This window comes from Myotis daubentonii, chromosome X (assembly GCF_963259705.1).
Source record: "Myotis daubentonii chromosome X, mMyoDau2.1, whole genome shotgun sequence".
Classification (NCBI taxonomy): domain Eukaryota; kingdom Metazoa; phylum Chordata; class Mammalia; order Chiroptera; family Vespertilionidae; genus Myotis; species Myotis daubentonii.
The window spans coordinates 131606408-131631045 of record NC_081861.1 but is presented as its reverse complement, the minus strand read 5'-3'; the positions used below and the strand labels follow the sequence as shown (position 1 = coordinate 131631045).

General features: G+C 41.9%; 1 protein-coding gene across 3 annotated transcripts in view; it reads right to left on the bottom strand.

Moving 5' to 3' along the window:
- CTPS2 (CTP synthase 2) overlaps positions 1-24638 on the bottom strand; it is a 128143-nt gene that overhangs the window by 30189 nt on the left and 73316 nt on the right. For all 3 annotated transcript variants that reach the window (XM_059680423.1, XM_059680424.1, XM_059680425.1), the window contains exon 14: positions 14459-14555. In XM_059680423.1, coding sequence (XP_059536406.1) covers positions 14459-14555 — 97 coding nt within the window. The remainder of the gene's footprint in view (positions 1-14458; positions 14556-24638) is intronic.

Sequence of the window (24638 nt, the reverse complement as noted above, 5' to 3'; positions counted from 1 at the left end):
AGGGAGTGGGGGGGGGGTGTTGCGGGGGGGGGGGGCATTCAAGATAGAGCCTTGGTAGTCGAACTATCAGTTCATAAAAAATAAAAGGAAAAATGGAAAATAACAGCACAGTAATGCCCAGCTGGAAAAATGGAAGCATATCTATCATCATGAAACTTCAGGAAACTACAGAAAACGTGGCTGAAAGATTTGGACCTAATTTTGAGAGGATTCCTTATAACCTCTGACTTTGTGATTGACCTTTGCCTCCTATAGTCCAAAATCTCTTCCCTGTCTCCTTCATTACCACAGATGACTTAGCAAATTCAATGACAGCGCCTGCCAATATTAACAGAAATGGTGAGGAAATTGGCAAAAATCTACATATTAGGATATAAGGCATTACACGTTAATTCATTGGGGCTAGCAGGATAGCATGTGAACTTTGAAACTGGCCTACGCCTGCTGCCAGGCTTAAGGGAAGCTGTGTTTGCTAAGATATCTCAGGTAACAGGAAGAGGGAGGGGGTAGAGTGGCTCTGGAGCCAGACTGTCAGGCTTTAAACTCCACTACACCATTTAGTGACTATGTGGCTTGGGCAAATTTACTTTGCCTCTCTGCCTCAGCTTTCTCAACTGTAAAATGGGGACTATGATAGTCTGTAGTTCGTAAGGCTGTTGGAAGGATTAAATAAATCAAAACCTGTGAAGTGCTAGAACAGTAAGTGACCCATGAGATTGCTATTGTTATCTCTAGACTATGAGATCCAAACAGAAGCTAGAACAGAAGCTCTACAAGATAACAGACAAGATAGGGACCCGTTCTCTCAATTTCTGAGTGCCTAACCCATAAGCAGTCACTCAATAAATATTTGTTGAATGAGTGAATGAGGAAATATATATATATTATATGGTATGTAATGAAACATGTTTTCAGAACTTTGAAAATGTTACTTTCTGCTTTCAAAATCTATCTTGATCACTTACAAATCTGTGAGGAATGAATTTACAAAATTAAACCATTGCCATATCCATGAAAAAGGACAAAAATGAAAGTTTCCTATATTAGAGAGAGAGAGAGAGTAGAAGGGAGGGGTGAAACAGAGACACATTGATGTAAGAGAGACACACGGATTGGTTGCCTCCCGCATGTGCCCCAATCAGGGTGGGGGATCGAGCCTGCAACTGAGGTACGTGCCCTTGACTGGATTCAAACCCAGCATCCTCCAGTCAGCAGGGCCGATGCTCTATCCACTGAGCCAAACTGGCTAGGGCTATAATATGTTTTTAACCCATTAATGGTCCTGCTCACCCCCACCTTTGTGTTAGCAATCCTAGCAACTGAACCTGATTTATTTTTCTTTTCTTCTCAAAGTCAAAAATTTCCCCCCAAAAAGCTATGCAAGGTAAAACATGGAAACAAACCAAATGTCCATGAATCCCAAGAGGCTGCCCAGAGTACAGACATTTGGTATATCTGGTGTACATAGCATTGGCAGGCATGTTTTAAATTTTTAAATAAGTTACCAACATTTAAAAATCAAATCTCTACTAAAAATCCCAATTCCCATATTCTCTTGAAAATTTACAATGTTGTGATAGCGAATCCACAGTTCTTCATGCAACTATCAGTTGTAGCAGTTACTCCTTTGATGGGGCAAGTGCATGTCAATTTGTCAATTTGCCTCAGTCCCCACCACTCCTTGTTGCCTCTCTTTTAAAAAAATGTTTTATTGATTTTTTAGAGAGAGGGAGATAGAAACATTGATGAGAGAGAATCATCCATCAGCTGCCTCCTGCATGCCCCCTACTGGGGATCAAGCCTGCAACCAAGGTACATGACCTTGATTGGAATCGAACCCAGGACACTTCAGTCCGTGGGCCGATGCTCTATCCACTGAGCCAAAACGGTCAGGGCCCTGTTTCCTCTCTAACCCTGAGGCCCACTGTAGCTGCCACTGATTGTTGAGCTTAGGCTATGGCATTTCTCATACCTGGATATTTGACAGGTTTACATTCCCTACCTGGCCCTATTGGTCCAGCTGCTCAGTACAATGTTGATTCAGTGCTTGTATCTTGCCTCATGCCAAAAACATGGTTTCAGAATGCCTTTCAGAAGCCAGGGATGGGGTCTTTACTTTCTGCACCCCTGCTCTCCTCCCACAAGACACTTCTCTTGAAACCTGAGAAACTGTCTCAGGGCTCTCGGCACAAGGATGCTTTGAGCTCTGGAAGCTGTTAGTTTTTGCCATTCCCCTGTTTGATTAAGGTCCAGCCATTTGGTATAGTGAAGCGGTCAAGAATACAGGCTCTGTCCTAACCAGTTTGGCTCAGTGGATAGAGCATCGGCCTGCGGACTGAAGGGTCCCAGGTTCGATTCCGGTCAAGGGCATGTACCTTGGTTGCGGGCACATCCCCAATGGGGGGTATGCAGGAGGCAGCTAATCAATGTCTCTCTCTCATCGATGTTTCTAATTCTCTATCCCTCTCCCTTCCTCTCTGCAAAAACTCAATAAAAATATATTTTTTTAAAAAAAAGAATTCAGGCTCTGAAATAAGCTCAGGACTAGCATTCTAGCAAGTGAACTTAACCTTCCTAAGATTCCCTTCTCTCATGCAAAATGAAGCTACATCCTGGGGACATTGACAGGAACAACTGAAATGACATATATAATATCTTAATTTTAAAAAATATATTTCTTATTGATTTCAGAGAGGAAGGGAGAGTAAGAGAGAGATAGGAACATCAATGATGAGAGAGAATCATTGATCAGCTGCCTCCTGCATGCCCCACACGGGTTCGAGCCTGGGCATGTGCCCTGACTGGGAATGGAACTATGACCTGCTGATTCATAGGTCAATGCTCAACCACTGAGCCAAGCCAGCCGGCTACATAATACCTTAATTACTGGTGCTTAGAAAGTGAGTAAGACCAGCCACAATGTTTCATCTTCATTTATTACTTTTGGATTTTAGTTATCATTCCTTTAAATTTTATAAAACATCACATTTCAAATATCTAAACTCCTCCCCTTTCCCTAATTTTATTTTTTATAATCTGCTCTTACTTCAATTTTCTAGTATCAAAATGCTAACTTTCTACTTTTAAAATGCTAGTCCTTGCCTTTAGTTCTACATTGCAAAGTTACCCTCTTTTTCATTGTTTGTCTCTCTCCCCCACCTCCATTTAGTATGTTTATCCTAGTTTTAACATCTCTTTTCTTACATTTTCTGTATTCTTCTACTAGTCCATCTTAGGAGGTGGGGAGCAAGGTAAAGGGGCTATCTGCCCCCCTCTCCTCGGGCTCATCCCTTCTCCCTTCCCACTGCCCTAGTGGGACCCCACATTCAATACTAGGTCACTAACTGAAGTTTACCCTGAGCTTTGGGAGAATCACAGGTCAATACAATAAACCCTTCACATTTATGATCCTAATAGCCACACTTGAATAGTGCTTTTTCTGTGCCAAGCACTGTTCTAAAGACCCACATATATGACTGATTTAATTCTCACGTGAAACTCATGAGGCAGGTGCTATTCTTACGTCTGTTTTACAGATACGGAAACTGAGGCGTAGCAGCTAAGGCCTCTGATTGGGGCAGTGTGGTCCCGGGGGCTAGGCTGTTAACCACTCCACTAGCTCCCCTGGGTGAAGTACTCAGGACAGTGTTAGTCCAGTAAGGGAAACATAAATGCTATCTGTTATGACTAAAGGAGCTATGTCTAAGACCTATGAACTCCCATATTAACAAATACACATTAGCCCAGCTGGGTGTGGCTCAGCGGTTGAGCGTCAACCTATGAACCAGGAGGTCACGGTTCAATTCCCAGTCAGGGCACATGCCCAGGTTGCAGGTTCAATCCCCAGTGGGGGGCACGCAGGGGGCAGCCAATCAATGATTCTCTCTCATCATTGATGTTTCTCTTTCTCCCTCTCCCTTCCTCTCTGAAATCAATAAATACATATTTTTTAAAAACACCAAATACACATTAGCAAATGGTTTTCCCAGCAAAAGGCAGGACAAAGCCGTGGAAAAGAGCCACTCTGCAGTGTGGCCTGTCCACGGGGAGGCAGCAGGCTCGCTGCTGGCACACTGTCAAAGGCCCCATGATCCTTTCGAATTTGTGTCTCAGCACGACAAATTGCCGTGGCATAGACCTTCGGCACCCCTACATCCCTGGTGACCTCTTTTAAACTGTTTTGTAAATCACCTCATTAACCCAGCCAAGACTTTCTGCAAGGTATGTTTTTTTCCCCTTAAGCTTCCCAAGAATCTAATTACACCAGGAACTAGAAACTGTTTTTCTCTATCAATGCTTTGATAAGAGATAAGAAAGCAAAAACGATTTTTCCAGCCCATGATAATTTGTCTCCCCATACCCCTATTTCTTTCAGTTCTTTCAAATGTGAGATTGAACCACTCTGACTTTCCAATACCATGAATTTTACCCAGCCCATTAACACTGGGACCCACTCAGTACCCTCTTGCCTCTGTGTTCTCAGAACAAAAACCTTGTTCTTTTACAGTAAAGTAGAACCTAGAGTTTAGTCAAGTCCTCTTCCTTCTTTTTTGAAAATATATTTTTATTGATTTCAGAGAGGAAGGGAGAGGGAGAGAGAGATAGAAACATCAATGATGAGAGGGAATCATTGATCAGCTGCCTCCTGCACGCCCCACACTGGGGATCGAGCCTGCAATCCAGGCATGTGCCTTGACCAAGAATCGAACCCTGACCTCCTGGTTTATAGGTTGACGTTCAATCACTGAACCACACTGGCCGGGCAAGTCCTTCTCATAAGAAAACTAGAGGCCCGATGCACGAAATTCATGCAAGAGTAGGCCTTCCTTCCCTGGGCTGCTGGCACCAGCTTTCCTCTGGCACCCGGGACCCGGGCTTCCCTCACAGCCCTGGCTTCGTCCGGAAGGTCATCCAGAAGGACATCCAGTCTAATTAGCATATTACACTTCTATTATTATAGATGCAAGGAAGATCCCCAAAAGGAGTGAAGTCTTGTTCTAAAACATTCAATTTCTACCTTCTGAATCCATCTGGCTGTGCTGGCCTTCTGCACTCTAGACTCTGCCACACTGCCTGTGGCATCGCCCAGAGGAGCTCTCCCAGCTTCGTCTGCCAGGTGACATCTGCCAGTGCCAAGTCAATTCTCACTGTCCTCGTTGTCACCTGCCCTGAGATGAGGGTTATTATCTCAGAATTCTGAATGGGGAATCACCAGAATCTGGTCTCCAGTGTGTCCGGTGCCCTGCAGGGGAGGGGGCTCCTGGCTCCTTCCAGTATGACCTGGTGTTCCGTCCTCCACATGTCTGGGCACCCCTAAAGGGCAAATGACATCCACTCACTTTTAACGATGCCCCTTCCTGCCCAGCTCAGCACAGGGCTCGGGGGCTGGCCCTTTCCCTTCTATGCCTCCCGGAGCCCTCAGGGCTCCTCTGCACTCTTCCACCCCTGGTATTCCTCTGCTTCTAAAGGCAAGGGCTCCCTAACCATTTGGATGCTGATTTGGAGGGCAGAGTTATACAAATTGCATGTGGAATTCAGACTGCTTTAAATTGAGTTTACTCTAGCATTTCTACCAGCGCACATACACCAGAGTGTGCTGTATTCAAACACGTTACCTGACTGATCCAAAAAACATGTTCTTTCTGGTAGGTGGCACTTTGGTTTGAAAACCACACTTGGCACAGATAAAGACTTGCTTCCATTCCAGGGCAAGTCGTGGCAACATGTCTGGGAACTGACCAAAAAAACGTAAGCCTGGTGCCTGTAACACTTTGGAAACACATCAAACAAGTTGTCAGCTGTCCCCTGAAAGAGCCTGAACCTTGTCTGAATTGCTTTGTACTCTCTTATCTTCCCATCTCTCATGCTCAGCTGAGCCACAGGCAAAACGATCAAGTTCACTTTTGGAACCTTAAAGCCCTCCCATAAAAATGTTCCTCGGTGCCCTCTCTCCCCTCTCACCTGAGCCTGACCCCCTTCATCTCTAGCCACACTTCCCTCTAGATTTCTCACTCTTCAAAGTACCCTTACTTTTCTTTAATGTATTTTTATTGATTTTACAGAGAGGAAGGGAGAGGGATAGAGAGTAGAATATCGATGAGAGAGAAACATCGATCAGCTGCCTCCTGCACACCCCCTACTGGGGATGTGCCCGCAACCAAGGTACATGCCCTTGGCCGGAATTGAACCTGGGACCCTTCAGTCTGAGGGTGGAGGCTCTATCCACTGAGCCAAACCGGTTAGGGCTCAAGTACCCTTACTTTTCAAAAGTCATCTAATGAGTTAATCAACCAAAATAAGGTGTCACTATAAGGGGATAAGTCCTACCATCTACGTTCCCATCTAAAATATGGGGTGTTTTTTTCAAATTGAGGTGTAACTTACATGCAATAAAATATACATATCTGAAAGGTAAAGAAGCATTTAACAATTGTAAAATGTGTGTTTTGAGAGTTACATTTTAGAGCAGCGGTTCTCAACCTGTGGGTCGCGACCCCTTTGGTGGTCCAACGACCCTTTCACAGGGGTCGCCTAAGACCATCGGAAAACATATTGTTTTTGTGATTAATCACTATGCTTTCATGATGTTCAATTTGTAACCATGAAAATACATCCTGCATATCAGATATTTACACTATAATTCATAACAGTAGCAACATGACAGTGATGAAGTAGCAACGAAAATAATTTTATGGTTGGGGGTCACCACAACATGAGGAACTGTATTAAAGGGTCGCGGCATTAGGAAGGTTGAGAGAGTGAATGTAATGGTGGGTTGTGGAGCCGAGACCATGTGTTCCAGTAGAGAATAGAAACTATGTGAGAAGAGTAGTGAGCAGGCCTGTTCTGACCACCCACTGACTGTGAGCCACTTCATGGCCCTCCACTCCTCAGCTGAAAAATAGAGGTTGGATCAAATGACTTCTGAAAGCCCTCTTGGCCTTATTCTGTCACTAAATAGGATATTTAGGCGGCAAGTGGACACGTGGGGAGGTGTCCTTGACCCTTCAGGAGAGTAGCAGCCTTTGTGGGTGTGTTTCACTCAGCCTGTGCTGCTTCTGTTTAGATCAGGGTCGAGCAAACCTTGGCAACCCTAAGGCAAAACAGGATTCCCCTAACTCTTTTTGTTCAGCCCTTGGACTGACAATGGTTTTACATTTTCATATGCTTGAAAAAATCAAAAGAAGAATATTTCATGCCCAGCTGGTATGGCTCAATGGTTAAACATCGACCTATGAACCAGGAGGTCATGGTTTGATTCCCGGTCAGGGCACAGCCCTGGGTTGCGGGCTCAATCCCCAGTTGTGGGGCATGTAGGGGGCAGCCAAACAATGATTTTCTCTCATCGTTGATGTTTTTATCTCTCTCTCCCTCTTCCTTCCTCTCTGAAATCAATAAAAATATATTTTAAAAAAAGACTATTTCATGATGCATGAAAATGCCATGAAATTCAAACTTCAGTCCCCATAAATAAAGGTTTATTAAAACACAACCTCGCTCATCCGTTTACATATTTACCTGTGGCTGCTTTTACACTATAATGGCAGAGTTGAGTAGTTGTGACAGAGATCATATGGCCTCACAGCCAAAAATGTTTCCTATCTGGCTCTTTAGAGAAAAAAGTTTACAGATGTCTGGTTTAGACCATTTAGGTAATAGACTTTGGGCAGATAGATAGCTCCCTTCCCATGTTTAAGTGCTAGTGGAGACTTGAGACATGGGCAGTATACACACAAGTAATTCAATATTTAGGGGGGAAGGAGTTTCTACTTTGTAACAATGGAAAGAAATGCAAAATAAAGTACAATAACAAAGGGCCTTGGAGAGATCCAAGATGGTGGCGGATTAGGTGGAAGCTACACTAACCTCCTCCCAGGACCACACTAGAATTACAGCTAAATTGTAGAAAAACCATCCTGAATAACCAACTGAAGACTGGCTATAGAGAAGCCTTATGACCAAGGACTTACAGAAGAAGCCACATGGAGATTGGATCCATCACAGTGTTAGATCATGAATGGAAGAGAAGAGAAATATCCTGAAAATATTCTAAAAAGTCCATAAATGGGAAAGCGCAGGGGAGAAGAGAGCAGTGAAGCCTAATTCTACCTATGGTGCAAGAGACTCTAAAAACATAGTGCATGTATATTGCCTTTTGGTGTGGATGCTTGAATGACCCAGGTTGACTGAAAGAGACATCAAGGCAGGGTTCGTGCCCTCCACCTTCCTTTTGAGCCCTGTCACTGAGTCTATGACTTTAGGTCCCATAACAGAGCCAAGAGATGCTGTACTTGACTCAGCCACACACATCAAGTAACTGGTCATGAATTCCGAGAGGGTTTTGTACTGAGAATTCATCTACCAGTTAGCCCCAACTTCTGAGGGCATTCTACAATCCTGAAACCAAGACCCAGGAACTAAGGACTAAGTTGCCTCAGAAATGTGTTATAGAACCTGAAATAAAACCAAAGGCTACAAGTTGGAAGGGCACTAGAGATGACATCTGTCACCTGGGCTGAGGACAGTTAGCTTGGGAAGATCCCCACTTAGGTAATTCTATTTCACTCGCACAAGTTTTCTTCCTTTGGAGCAATGTTACTGCAGATTGTTCAGCTATTAGCCATTTGCAATTTGGGGTGCCTAAAATCTCAGTAATGGAAGAAGTTTCACTTGGGGGTTAAAATTCCAAACAATTTCCAAGTAATTTTTTAAAAAATCAACTAGCCTTAGGCAAGTTGTTGTTTCTTTTAACTGTAAAAAACAAGGGAAATGGAGCTTCCTTGTAGGAAAATAATGAGGAGGTTCAGGCCCCCTTGTCCTTCCTCAGAAAGCTTAGGTCTACATCCCATGGCCCCATCTTCTTAAATAGACTCTGCTGTTCCTTACATACAGAAAACTTGCTGGGTCCTCCCACCGGAACTCTAACAGCACTGTAGGCAAGACTCTTTAAGTTTGAGCATCTAGGCTTTATGAAGAGTGCCAGTTAGGAACAAGAAGTCACATACAACTCATCATCTGATTCTCAGGACTCCCCACACACACATAATCCCATCCCCTCAGAAAAACAAGACAGGCTGGTTTGGGAGCGAGCAGATCTCTGGGATCTCTCCCACAATATCCTCCCTCCCCATTCAGCTCTGCACCTCTGTTTCAACAATTCCACCCGTGCACATAAAGGAGACATTATTGTGTGGTCTGGAGCTCACAAAATCTTTTGCTGAAGACTAACTAGCTGGAGAGAAGCCTTATAACCAAGGACTTACAGAAGAAGCTATATGGAAACTAGATCCATCACAGTGTTGGATCATGAATGGAAGCGAAGATCATCTTATATTTTCAAAGTTTTAAAAGAGGAAAAAAAAAAAACACAAACAGTTGTCTTGGTTTTCTGTGTTTTCCCAAATGCACAGGTTTGATTCTGAGTGAGAGATCATGAAAAATTAAAACTCCAGAAATTCTCAATTCAGGGGATTAGAATTGAGTCACGACAATCGATTTGGTACCACAAGCGTATATTGAACACTATCTATGTGCCAAGGGCTACAAATAAAAATCGCACTGAAACAAATTAAATTAGATTATAAATATGAACGTGGCTTTGTCTTTGGAGGAGTCACTGAGAACTGCCTTTGGCATCAGCACACCTGCGTTCCAAGCTGTGCACACAGGAGCTTGGGATGTCACTCGTCTGAGTGGATTTCCATGCTTCCCCTGGGTAAAGTAGCACACTGAGACTCTCTTTGCAGAGGTAATCGGGGACTTAACCAGGTTGTATGTACATGAATATTAAAAATAGTGAATATTACTATAGGCAAGTGCTTTGCCTGAATTACTTATTTAATCCTCACAACAATCATAACAGCACAAGTAGGTCTATTATTTTATTTAATATTTTTTTTAAATGTAATATCCTTCAAAAGCCCTCCCTCGTACAATCCCTCATCCATAAGTGATACTTATGCTGTTTGTCAGCTTATCAGCTGTGTCATTTGTTGTGATTTACTTATGATCCTAAATAATGTTCACTTTAGCACCTAAAAAAATGGGGGGGGGGCTTTTTTGTTCTTGCTAATAGAGCAAGAAGAAAAATCATAAATATACTAGCAAAAAGACCAAGACTAGAGAAAGCAAGAGCACTACTGTACAGTTCATTATGAACTGGTTCACCTCTTCTTTCAAACCATCCGGCAGAAGTATTAGTCATAAAAGTGTTCATACCCTTTGACCTAACAGTCTGACTCCAAGAAATCTATCCCAAGGAAATAAAAAAATTACATAAACTCTGTGTCAAGATATTCCTTCCCATCAGCGTTTTTCTAACAAAATGCAGGAAATAACCTGAAATTTTTAATAGGAAATCAATCAGTAGGTTGCAGTTCCTTAACTTAATTAAAATTTATATGCCCAGCCCAGCTGACAAGGCTCAGTGGTTGAGCATTAACCTATGAATCAGATGGTCACGGTTTGATTCCTGGTAGGGCACATGACTGGGTTGCGGGCTCGATCCCCAGTGTGGGGTGTGCAGGAGGCAGACAATCCATGATTCTCTCTCATCATTGATGTTTCTGTCTCTCTCCCTCCCCTTTCCTCTCTGAAATCAATAAAAAAATTTTAAAAAGTCGTGCTATAATACGACTATATAAAAACTAAGCATGATAGATAAAGTTTGGAAAAGACCATGACTACGCAATTAATACTTAAAAGAAGGGTCAGAAATATATAGTTTGAAAAAATGTCAAATACACTATCATTAGTCCTTTTATAAGAAAAAGTTTTTGCAGACCAAGACACCACACACACACACACACACACACACACACACACACACACACTCAAAACACATGATGGGAGTGAGCCTCTGGGAACACATTTCCTATAAATAGAACAAATGATGATTAGCAGTACTATTACCCAAATCTCCACTTCAGGAAACTCAGATTCAATTCAACAAGTTGTATACATTAAATATGTATACCTTTTTGTATGTCAATCTTTCCTCAATGAAGTGCTTAAAAAGAAGAAAAATCAGCCCGGCCAGCCTGGCTCAGTGGTTGAGCATCAGCCTATGAACCTGGAAGTCATAGTTTGATTCCCAGTCAGGGCACATGCCCAGGTTGTAGGCTCGATCCCCAGTGTGGGGCGTGCAGGAGGCAGCCAATCAATTATTCTCTCTCATCATTGATGTTTATGTCTCTCTCTCCCTCTCCCTTCCTCTCTGAAAGCAATAAAAACATAATTTTTTCAAAAAGAAGAAAAATCAAATCCATAGTTTTCATAACCCTTAAGGAACTAACAGATGAGTAAGAAGAAAAGAGGAATTGTTCTTGATGAATATAAAAGTTGGAATCACTCTAGGAATCCAGCCATTGTGTCTATAAATATTTTTAGGCTTTGATCCTATTTTATTTTATTTTTTTTATTTTTTTAAAATATATTTTATTGATTTTTCACAGAGAGGAAGGGAGAGAGATAGAGAGAGTTAGAAACATCGATGAGAGAGAAACATCGATCAGCTGCCTCCTGCACATCCCCCACCAGGGATGTGCCCGCAACCCAGGTACATGCCCTTGACCGGAATCGAACCCGGGACCTCTCAGTCCGCAGGCTGACGCTCTATCCACTGAGCCAAACCGGTTTTGGCTTTGATCCTATTTTAAAGTATTCTTTTTTACTAAAACAAACAAACAAAATAAAACAAAACAGAAAGATCTCTTTACTTTCCTGTTTTTCCATTTAATCCAGAGCATTGCAAGCCCGGCCTATAAATCAAATATAAATAAAGAATGAAGAGCATCAAAATGCTTTTCATCAAAACAATAAGTCATTGTCACAGGCAATGTAGCCAAATGTATTTTGTTCCGACCATTCTTACAGAAATGTGCTGACTAGGGGGGAAAAAAGTCTACAAAATAAATGGGCTGACTAGAGAAAAACAAATCCTACAAAAGAAATGTGCCGGCTTGTGAAAAATAGAAACTCTTACAAAAGAAATATGATGACTGGGGGGGAAAAACCCACATGACACTAAGGTGCTATATATGCTTTTATATTTTTATGACACTCAATAAAGCCATGCACAGTGGTCCTGTATTTATTTCTTATCTCTGACACAACCTTTTTGGGAGACCTGTGAAAAACCATACACAGGTGGGAAGGCAAAACTTTATGCCTGCTGGGGACCACGGGTTCATATGCTTATGAAGCATAATTTCAATTTAAGGCAGGCCTGGAAAGAACCCAAATACCAAACAACTGATGAATGAATAAACAGAATGTTTTACGTCCATACAATGGAATATCATTTAGACATAAAAGGGAATGAAATACTAATACATGCTACAATGTGGATGTACTTTGAAAGTATTACACTAGCCTGGCCAGCGTGGCTTAATGGTTGAACGTCGACCTATGAACCAGGAGGTTACAATTTGATTCCCAGACAGGGCACATGCCCAGGTTGCTGGCTCCATCCCTAGTCTGGGGCATGCAGGAGGCAGCCGATCAATGGTTCTCTCTCATCACTGATGTTTCTCTCTCTCTCTCCCTCTCCCTTCCTCTCTGAAATCAATAAAAATAGTTTTAAAAGAAAATATTATGCTAAATAAAAGAAGTCCAACAAAATACCACATGTCATATGGTTCCATTTATATGAAATGTCCAGAATAGGCAACTATAGAGACAGTTAGTAGATGGTTGCTTAGGACTGGAGGGTTGGTGGTGATAGCTAAAAAGAATAAGGTTTCTTTTTGAGGTGATAATAATGTTCAAAAATTGACTGTGGTGATAGCAGCACAACTCTGTGAAATCAATAAAAAACAGTAAATTGTACACTTTTCACAGATGAATTGTATAGTGTGTAAATATCAGTGAGGCTGTTTAAAATATTTTTTCCAGGCAGGCAAAAGACATTAAGCAACAAGTTTTGGTGTTGTGTTTAAAATTAATAAAAATCATTAACATTAGGTAAAGAAAAACAAATCCTAAATCAGGCTTATTTCTATCAAGACAGATACAATATTAAAATATATTGAACAAATGCTCTTTTTAAAAGCTTAATACAATTATCACTGAATCTTTTACAAATGCAATTTAAAAACATTAAATGTCTAACTACTTTTGGTCACTTAGGCAATCATTTGAACAAAGCAAAGTGTCAAATGTTTTAAAACATCTGAAAGTCAAAGACGTTGTTAATAGCCACAAAGAGGAAAAACTCTTATATTCTTAAAGAAAAAGTCACTTAGAGACAATGATTTCTTATCCAGAGAAAGCAGGGAAAATGTGTACCCTTTAAAACTTTTCCTTTTTCAATTGTATGCTTGCTAGGAAACTTTATATTCTTTACAAGCTATTTATTATCCTTAAAGGAGAAACTCATATTTCTGATCTGATTCTTCTTTGAGTTAAGAAGGCACTTAAAAAAAAAAAAAAAAGAAGGCATTTTTTTCAGACATTCTTAAAACTTCACAGGAATGATGCTGGATGCCCCAGATACTGGGCTCCCTCCTCTGTAGACAACCCCGTTAGCACCTTGCACTAAGCCTTTCATCACACTTTCCACTTGTTTTGAGGCCTCAGGAGGGCAGGGCTGGTGTCTATCCCAGTCCTACTGTTATCTGCAGAATCTAGCATGGTGCGTAAGTTACTCAAGATATATTTATTAAGCCCTAGCTGACTTGGCTCAGTGGATAGAGCATTGGCCTGTAGACTGAAGGGTCCCAGGTTCGATTCCGGCCAAGGACACATGCCTGGGCTGCGAGCTCCATCCCCAGTAGGGGGCGTGCAGGAGGCAGCCGATCAATAGTTCTCTATCATCATTGATGTTTCCATCTCTCTCTCCTTCTCCCTTCCTCTCTGAAATCAATTAAGAAATATATATTTTTTAAGATATATTTATTAAATTGAATTAAGTGCTTTCGGGGGTATTGACATTGTTATTCTCATAGAATATGTTAATCTATAGGCAAACTTGCACAGAAATTAGAGTAATCTTATCAGGAGTGGAAGATCAGCAAATATGGCATCATATTTTCCTCTCCCCATGCTGGAGCTACTGAGGGAACAGAGAAATAGACTTCTGAGACATACCTGCTATCATTCTCAAGAAGTTCCTAAATTAGTGGCTAAAGCTAGTCAGACATGAAACAATTAAACAGGGAGTGGGTTTCAACATAATGGAGAGATTCAAAAGAACCGAGTTGGAATCAGGGCTCTCCCAGTAAAAGATCATGTCCAGGAACGTGAGTAAATCACAAACAGCCCACTGGACAGGGTATCATGGAGATCAAATGGGAAGGGGCATCCACGTGTGTTCCACCAACCCTTCCAGGGAAAGGAATTGGGAAGCAGGAGGCTAGGGGGAGACAGGTGAGAGGAAGTCTGGAAGGAAAGCGGAGAGGTGGAAGGGGCAAGGCGAATGACACCCAATGTCTTAAAACAAACAATCTGAGAAACTTACTTAATATTGAATTTTCAGTTTTGAAAACAGTTCTTCTTATTCCCAGCCTCATTGTTCCTCCCAAATTGCCAGGGTTGTGTTCCGGCATATCAATCACCTTAGAAAACAAAACAAGTCTGGTTTTGTCATCTTGTAAAAACGTAATTTCCCAAATTTCAAATTTTACTTCTAGAGTCATGATCATTGAGTGAGGATCTTCCCTAAACAGTAAAATCTGATATATCTTCCCATTCTCTTATTCAAATACATCCCTACTTTATACAGGCCTTACAGTATGTTTCCTTTCCATGTCTGCTTCTCATCTTTCATTCAAATCACTAGTAAAAAATTTATAAGGGGTGTCTTTAAGACCGTCCTCCCATCATTACTCGACCTGTCAGCTCTGGGCAATGTTCACACTTCAAGTTCTAGATGTCTGGGGCCTCATAACATGGTATTCACTCTCTCCCATAATAACCTCCCTCTCCCACTGCCCACTAAAGATTTTCCATAAGCAGATCTGTCAATCTCTGTGGAAATGTATACCGAAAGTATTTATTTGTAGAAACCATTAGAACAGCAGTTCTCAACCTGTGGGTCGCGACCCCTTTGGGGGTCAAACGACCCTTTCACAGGGGTCGCCTAAGACCATCGGAAAACACATATATAATTACATACTGTTTTTGTGATGAATCACTATGCTTTAATGATGTTTAATTTGTAACAATGAAATTGGGGGTCACCACAACATGAGGAACTGTATTAAAGGGCCGCGGCATTAGGAAGGTTGAGAACCACTGCATTAGAAGGAGGTAATTCTGGCACACTGTAAAGGTCAGACATCTAAGTGCCACCCTGGATGTCTCCCTCTTCCTCATCCCTCATATCCTATATGTCCAATCCTATCTATTTCCCCCTCCAGACTTCCTATATTCATTCACAGCTCCAATCACCCTTCAAACCACAGCCCCTCACCCAAGCTACAGCCAGAGCTTACTGACTGGCTGCCGCATATCCACATGGTCCTCATCCTCCCTGTACACCACAGGCAGAGTAGATGTGGCTTTTCTCCTGCTTGAAATCCTTGACTGCATGTTATCAGCCCAGCCTAGTCCTCCAGCCTCACCTACCATGACTTTCCACACATACTCTGAGCTCTGGTCAACATGGCCTTCTTTCAGTTCCTCCTGTTTCCTCTACCCAGAACATCTTCTCCCACTCCTCTACCCTCTTTTCCTAAATCACACCCCCCTTAACCTTGAGATGTTAGCTCAACTCTACAATACTACTGCCCCAGTGCACCGATTGGTGCACATTGAAATTAATTAGAAATGGCCGGTAGAGTGGGACTGGGCGAGATGGGCCAGACACACCCTGGAACCAACCCCCCATGGCCCCTCCCCGGCTGGCTGCACCTGTGGCACTGCGGCTTGAAGGCTGTCTGCAGAATGAATGGGGTCCCTCTGGCAGGTGCGTTCCCTCGGCCTGGCCTGCAGGGATCGGGCTAAAACCGGCTCTCCGACATCTCCCAAGGGGTCCCAGATTGCGAGAGGGCAATTCTCGGATGACACAGCCCAGAATTAGGCTCTCTCCTCTCTGGTTCAGGGGTGCATCACCCGAGAACCACTGCTGACAATTCACGGCAGCTCGGCAGCTCCCGCATTGAGCTCCTGCCCCCTGGTGGTCAGTGCGTGTCATAGCTACTGGTCGGACGGTCAGACAGTCGCTCAGCCTTTTGTATATATAGAAGAGCTTCTACAGGCAGTGATATTCCTGGACACCACAGTCTAGTCAGGGTCCTCTCTCTAGGCCTGCCCCATCACTGCACATCCGTCAGTTGGTTGTCTGTAGAGTACTCTGTGTGCTAGACTGTAAATCTTTGAGAGTTGCAGCATGCTGCTTTTACTTACCATTGTGTTCCTAGCCCCTGGTATGTATGGAACTTGTATATGGTATGAACTGAATGAATGAACGAACAAACTCAAACTAAATCATTTCAGATTTATTTTTACAATTATTTCACAGAAATTCATAAACGTGATTTTTTTTAAAAATATATTTTATTGATTTTTTTACAGAGAGGAAGGGAGAGAGATAGAGAGTTAGAAACATCGATGAGAGAGAAACATCGATCAGCTGCCTCCTGCACATCTCCCACTGGGGATGTGCCCGCAACCCAGGTACATGCCCTTGATCAGAATCGAACCCGGGACCTCTCAGTCCGCAGGCTGATGTTCTATCCACTGAGCCAAACCGGTTTCAACAATAAACGTGATTTTATGACAATCCTGTTCTCATTATCATTGCTGTCTTCTCAGTTCTGTTCACTACAATCTCATGGTTTTGTTTCATCCATTTTTTTTATGTTGTTAGACTACAGTTGGGTGAGTTAACTTTTTCTAATGAAATTGTTCAGGCTTCCCTCTCATAAAAACCTTTCTTTCTGGTGTTTTCCCCCCATACCCTAACTACCACATATTGCTCTATAGAAAGCGTTGGCAACTGGAATTGCCGAGATAAAAATTTTCCAAGAACTTGTCTGATCTTATCAATGCCCCAGAAGAATTTTCCGAACCCTGTGTCCCAAGTATGCTCTAAAGTCACAGAGGAGAAGGGGTGGAGAAAAAACTTGATTACACCTCCTGCTGAATGGAGTGCTCAGTTCTGAAGTGCTCTTGGCCTTGGCATCTCTTTCCTATCCTCTCTGGTTGATTAATTATGCCTAGATTAAGTATCACTGAAGTGAGGTGACAGAGGGCATGAGCTTCCAATTTGCAAGTGCCCGGCCCTTATGTGTTTTCTAGAAAAGGGCAGATAAGACTGCCACAGACTTGTAAGAAGTCCTAAGTTTATTCACAGCCCCAGTTTCCACTTATGTTTGAGACAACTTGAATGAGCTAGGAAGACCTCAGCAATAAGCTCCTAGATTCTTCTTTTAAGTGTACCGTGATTTTTCAGCCCACTCTTACTTATTGCATTAGGTCCATCTACTCAGAAAGAGTCTTTTGATGTAGTTTGCTCACTTATTGGCACAGCTAGCATTCAAGAAATGTTCTGATATGAACCACTGAGAATAGACTCAAATGACTCAGGAAGCCTGACTTACTGCTTACTTGGGATGAGCTTGACAAGCACCTCAGGACCAGAAAACATTTCCAAAATAAAAGTGGGGCAGGGGAGAGAAGGAAAATGCAGTAGGCACCGAGGCTATCCAAGGACATTAAATACTCCTCCAACATAGGGAAAAGTCTGGAAATTCCTAACAGCAATATGAGAATGTGATTTAGAAACATTGAGGTAGATATCAGAAGAAACAGCTGGAAAAGTTGAGGGTGGGAGAGAGGAGGTGGAGATTGCTGAATTGTTCCATTAAAGGCCTTTTGGAACTGTTGGCTTTTAATGAAAAAACAAATGTAAGGCCCAAATAGTGAAATGTATTATTTAGGCCTTCCACCGGGATATTAGTTCACATTATCCCTACTGTTTTCAGAAGCAAGAAATACAACCTTCTCCTGAAATGATAGCACAGGAAGAAATCCTAAGGTGTAACAGCTACAGAGAGCCTTCGATTAAAACATGCTAGCATAGAAACCAGTGACAAAGACGAAGAAAATGTTGGAGAAAAGATGGGGAAGTAGATGGAAGTAGCATTCCAACTCTAATGATGCCCTGAATGTCAGTGAAAGGAGAGAAACAGAGCAAGAACTGACAGGAGAGTTGCCACACTCTCTGGCCTGGCTTAGGAGGCCTCATCCGGTGGAGGCCCATCACATAGGCAGTCAGAAAACATCCAGGCCAGGCACAAGCTGGTGGAATCCAAACACTCAGGAAAGGTGAGGTTCAAGAAGATAGAGAACACAGTGCATCTCTGGCCAAGCCTGCCCCAACCAGCTGCCTTGCAGAATAAGCAGGCAATGCTGCAAGCTCTAAAGATGATAATATGACAGCCTCGTGGGTTATAAGCAACCTGATTGAACAACAAAATTAAGGAAAACATCTTTGTTCCTGGCATTCCTTCCATTAAAAGCCTGAAAGACTGGAGAATATGTTTCAAAACATTTTTATCATTACTGAGGTGGTGAAAGAAAAGGACCTCAAATATGCTTTAGTTTTAATCCCAACATTTCCATAATTCCCTAAATCTTGCATCTAAAAAAAAAAAAAATGCCTCTTCCATTGCAAAAGGATTGCCTCAGCCTGCCTGAATAAACACAGGCCGTCATCTGATCCCACTACAGACCTGTCCTTTCTTGGAACTGAGTTATATAGCATAAGAAAAAAATAAAAAAGGATCAATAAGTAACGAATATTGGTGGTGATAAAGGAGATGTAAAGGCACCACTTAAGGATAAATAAGCACTAATTAACCTTTACCAAAGTTTCTGCAGCCCATAATAAAAGTGTAATGGGTTCAAGACTTAATGAGTCCTTGGCACCTTAAATAATAGTCTAGGAAAGTTAGGTTCTCTTATCAAAGAAGACATTCCTAAATGGCAGTAGGTGAAGGAGCATAACCCTTCTGACAGAGCCATGGTAAGGATGACTTCCCCCATATCCCTTGCCTTTGGACATTTCATTTAGGGGCACTGGGGGAAGCCTACCCCACTCCCAACGAACCATTTCCAGTCTCTTAGACAACACATACAGTGATTCTCTCGAAATTTCTAGTATATTCCTTTACGAAAATTCCCCAAACCTTTCTTACTGTCCATTAGTTTTTCTGTTCATTTTTTAAGCCTGCTTCTAATTTTGATTCTCTGAGTCATAGTCAAGTTGAGCATAAAGTGTAAACCAATTTTATATCAATATTATATCAATATTAATTTGCATTGCTGCAAATTAAAGCTAAACTCTCCCATGTGGCACTCAGACTCCACCTCATTCAGGAACCATCTAGCTCTGCTCTCCTCATACATTCTCTCTGTTTTTTAAAAAAAATTTTTTCAATTGCAGTCAATATTATTTTGTATTAGTTTCAGGTGTAGAGCATAGTGGTTAGACAATCATGTACTTTACACAGTGTTCCCCCTGATATTTCCAGTACCCATTTAGTGGTCCCCACCTATTCTAACCTGTGGTGTCTACCTCAAGCAACCAAGGCCATTGCCGATGGCCCCTCTGCTCCCCTCCCCACAACCCCACTACATACATATCACCTCTCCACTACTTTTCCTACGATGTCTTTTCCCTACCATTGCACAAGGGCTCATGTGTCAGGGGCACCCTCTAGTTCTTATTGCCCCATAAGTAATACCATTGTTATGCTCACCCTACCAAATAAATAACCTATAGACTTTTCATTCATTTGCAATTAGTCTTTCTGGTAGGTTGAATAATGGGCTCCCAAAGATGTCCAACTCTTAGTCATAAGGACCTGTGAAAATGTTACCTTATGTGGTAAAAGGGACTTTGCAGATATGATTAAATTAAGGCTCTTGAGATGGGAAGGATTACCCTGGGTTTTCTGGATGGGCTCAAAGTCACCACAGGGTTTTTATAAGAGTGAGGCAAGTGGGTCAGAGTCAGAGATGAAGATGTGACAATAAAGTAGAGGTGTGTGTGTATGAGAGAGAGGGGGGGGGGAAGAGGCCACCCTGCTGGCTTTGAAGATGGAGGAAGGGGCCACAAGCCAAAGAATGCAGGCAGCCTCTAGAACAGTGATGGCGAACCTTTTTGAGCTCGGCATGTCAGCATTTTGAAAAACCCTAACCTAACTCTGGTGCCGTGTCACATATAGAAATTTTTTGATCTTTGCAACCATAGTAAAACAAAGACTTACATTTTTGATATTCATTTTGTATATTTAAATGCCATTTAACAAAGAAAAATCAACCAGAAAAATGAGTTCGCGTGTCACCTCTGACACATGTGTCATAGGTTCACCATCACTGCTCTAAACGCTGGAAAAAGCAAAAAAACGGATTCTCCCCTAGAGCCTCCAGAAAGAACAAAGCCCTGTCGACCCACTTTATATTTCTGAGCTCCAGGACTTTAAGAAAATTTGCCTTGTCTTAAGCCACTAAGTTTGTAGTAATTTGTTACAGCAACGATAGGAAATGGATAGTCCGTTATATACTTTAACCTCCTTCATCCTTTCATTTATGTACCTCCTCTCATAAAGTGTGGGCTCATCTTCTTGTATGTCTCCAACAGAGTTCAGCACAGTCTCAGATTCTGATCAAGTGCTCCATAATGAGATCTCCCTGGATTTTCGTCTAAAACTAACAGAGGAGACTGAGGCACTGGTCAGTGGGCCTAAGAGCAGTGGAAGGGTCTCTGAGACACTGAATTATCTCAAGAGGCAGATGGTCACTTCAGTCCACAGGAGCCCCAGTGCCCAAGCCCACCTCCCACCTGATGCAGGACTGTTACTTCCCTTTCTGTCTTCCCAGCCTGCAGCATTGAGGAGCAGCATAAGGATGGAATCTACAATGGTGAAAGTACTAAGCAAGCTATAAATATGTATATATTTTTACAGCCTTTTAAACTTGCTTTTCCACCAATAAAAAAAGGTCTCTTTTACTTCCATCAGGAAAAGAATGTGCTTATACCTTCAGGTGTGACCATACATTTAAGTCTAAGTCCTACCTCTGGGCCTCATGCTAACATTGACCAGCTCTCCTCACAGAAGTCCTCCACATGGGAGGGGCAGTTGGAATGGTGGCTGAGGGTGAAGGCCAGGCCTGGACTCGAATCCAAGATCTACCAATCCCCAGTGATGTGACCTTGAAGATGTCCTTGAATGTCTCCGTAGAGGGGTGCTATGAGGATTTCTCAAGCTAATAGGTCAGATGTTGGGGCAGGACACACTCCATGGTAAAAATCACACCTCAGCCCCACCAATGTGGCTCAGTGGTTGAGTGTCGACCTATGAACGAGGAGGTCATAGTTCAATTTCCAGCAGGGTGCATGCCCAGGTTGCGGGCTCGATCCCTGGTGGGGGACATATGGGAGGCAGCCAATCGATGATTCTTTCTCATTATTGATGTTTCTGTCTCTCTCCCTCTCCCTTCTTCTCTGAAATTAATAAAAATATATCTTTAAAAAATCAGACCTCAGTAAGTATGGGCTATGATGAAGAGGCTTCTGGGAGCTCAGCCCCCAGGGCAGCACAGGCAGGCCCCCAAATCAGTGAGCCTCACAGCCCAGGCAAAGGCTGGACATGAAAAAGAAGGTAAGCTCTGTCGTAGGGTACAGGGAAGGCAGGCAAGGGGAGGGGTTCTCCCCTTCAGGGGCAGCTGCACTTTAGTCAGGGTCTTTCCTAAACCTCAGGATCAAAGACAGCACAAACCCACAGATAGCATTTCACACCCATTGGTTTTGCGGGGCCCAGATAGTGACTCTGTACCATCTTCCCAAAGGTGTGTCTCCAGGCACTGCCTACTCTGGGCTTGGAGTTGAATAACATATTTGTGGAGGCCTGTGGTACCAGGAGCTTTTAAAATAAGTTACTCTTGGCTTTCCCAGGAAAAACTTAAGTCTGTCCAAAGATCAAGCAATTGAACAGTGAGGTGTTAAATAACCTTTGACTCTCCATTTTTCCATTACCAATCTTGTGCCTGTCACTTTTTTCCCTTCTCTGGTTTCAAAATGCACTCTTTTGAACACACCCTATATTTATCACCCGTCTCCATATATTTTTAGTTAATGTTTCATGACAATATCTATTGGTGGATTTTGTTTCCCAATGCAGGTTTACCCTCACACCTGAGTCTACAGGTAAAAGGAAAAATAAGAGATGAGAGCTGTGACTGGCAGAAGGAAGCAAGTGAAAATTTAAGAAGACTCTTGGTTAGCATTTACTACAAGCCTAACTTCTGACAACAAGCAGCCATAGGCCTGTTTTAATTAGAGGTCTTCCCTTGAAATTAGAGTTTTGTATCCTAAAACACTATTAACCAATACTGTTCTGTTTTTCTTAGAGTTAATTTTATACGTACACATGTCATTATACAATATATGCCATGTTTTTATATATAACATGTTATCTGTCATGTAACACATAGTTATTTAAATCATATAGTTATATATCATAGTTATTAAGATCACATATAGTTATTAAAGTCATTTCTTCAATATAGACTCAAGAAATATAACAACTGCCATGTTGATTTTAGCTCACAAGTGGTAAATTGAGAGAACAGATGATATAAGATGCTATTTCAACAACTGGGGGGATTAAAATATGGACTGTAATGATGGCATTGTGGTTGTGTAGGACAATCAATGTCCTTGTCTTAGAAGATGCTCAGGCATTTCAGTGGGGAAGTGTCAGAATGTCTGTAACTAATTCTCAAATGGTTCCAGTTTGGGGGGGGGGGCGGTGGTGGTGGCGGGTGTCCCTAAATAGAAAGAAAAAGCAAATGTGGAAATGTTAGTCATTAGTAAATCTGAGTGAAAGGTGGGTTGATGTTAATTGACTACTTCTGCAAATTTTCTATAGATTTTAATTTTTTAAAGGTCTTAGAGGAAAAGGATATTTTTTGTTATGATTGTTCAACAAAAGCCTACTTCCTCCCAGGTAAAACAAAGCATAAATCTAAAAAAACACCAAAAATTCTCTACTATCTTGATTAAAATACATTACCAAAATCAGGATATTTTTGTGTAAAATTTTACAACTAAAAACAAAATGCCTATCTGTAACCAAAGAAGAGTGTTAATACATGGTCAGTACTATTGCATACCAAAGTCAAATAATCTGTACTGAAAGCAAGAATAACACATACAAGACAGCAAAGGTACATGGAATGGGAAATGCACAGGGTTGGCAGGAAACTTTTAAGGAACTCCGTAAGATTTCACATTTGTTCTCCAAGGTAAATAAGTTCCTAGAATCTTGGAACTAAAGAGCATCAAAGAGAAATACAGTCCAATAGTTCAAGCCTCAATTCATAGGTAATATAATAAAGGATCAGAGAAAATTATATAAATGTGTAAGTTTTTAAAAGCTGTAAGTGAGCCCTAACTGGTTTGGCTCAGTGGATAGAGCGTTGGCCTGTGGACTGAAGGGTGCCAGGTTTGATTCCGGTCAAGGGCATGTACCTTGGATACGGGCACATCCCCAGTGGGGGGTGTGCAGGAGGCAGCTGATCGATGTCTCTCTCTCATCGATGTTTCTAACTCTCTATCCCTCTCCCTTCCTCTTTGTAAAAAAAAATCAATAAAAATATTTTTTAAAAAATAAAATAAAAGCTGTAAGCACTTTCAAAGTTGATCTCGAACCCCTTCTTGTGAGTTGCAATCAGTAGTAGAACAATGTCCCCTGGAAATGTCCTAGTTCTTTCATGTAACTGTTTCCAAAAGAAATAAATGCAGTCTCTGATTTTAAATCCTGGCAGTTCCAAAAGTTTGAAATATTGCCAGTTGAATAAAGTAAGTCAAGTGTTTTCACCAGTTTCTAGAATGATTAACAAAATATATTTGGTGAGGAAAAGGGTCATAAATAAAAAGCAGATATGGGAACAAATTAAAAAGTTGAAAAATGACCATGGCGTTTGGTAATCTTGCTTTGGCAAATAAAATAACAAATTATTGTGCATATTCTCCCCCACTTCTTGAACCTAACAGGATCAGAGCAGGTGAGCAACTAGGGCCAGTGATGGCGAACCTATGACATGTTTTTGGTTGATTTTTCTTTGTTAAATGGCATTTAAATATATAAAATAAGTATCAAAAATAGAAGTCTTTGTTTTACTATGGTTGCAAAGATCAAAAAATTTCTATATGTGACACGGCACCAGAGTTAAGTTAGGGTTTTTCAAAATCCTGACACGCCGAGCTCAAAAGGTTCGCCATGACTGAACTAGGCACTGGCGTCACACAAAGCCCTTAGGCTAACTGCTGGCTTCTCCTGAAATTGAGCTTCCACCTTTTGCATTTTGAAGCTCTCACTCAAGGCTTTATTCGAAAACTGTTTAAAGTGTCTTTTTTAAAATATACTTTTATTTATTTCAGAGAAATAGGAAAAGGGAAAGGGAGAGAGAGATGGAAACATCAATGATAAGAGAGAATCATGGATTGGCTGCCTCCTGCACGCCCCCTACTGGGGATCAAGCCTGCAACCCAGGCATGTGCCCTGGACCAGAATCGAACCCGGAACCCTTTGGTCCGCAGGCTGATGCTCTATCCACTGAGCCAAACCAGCTAGGGCTTTAAAGTGTCTTTTGTTTATTAAAAGGCTTTGCTTGTTTGTCCGTGA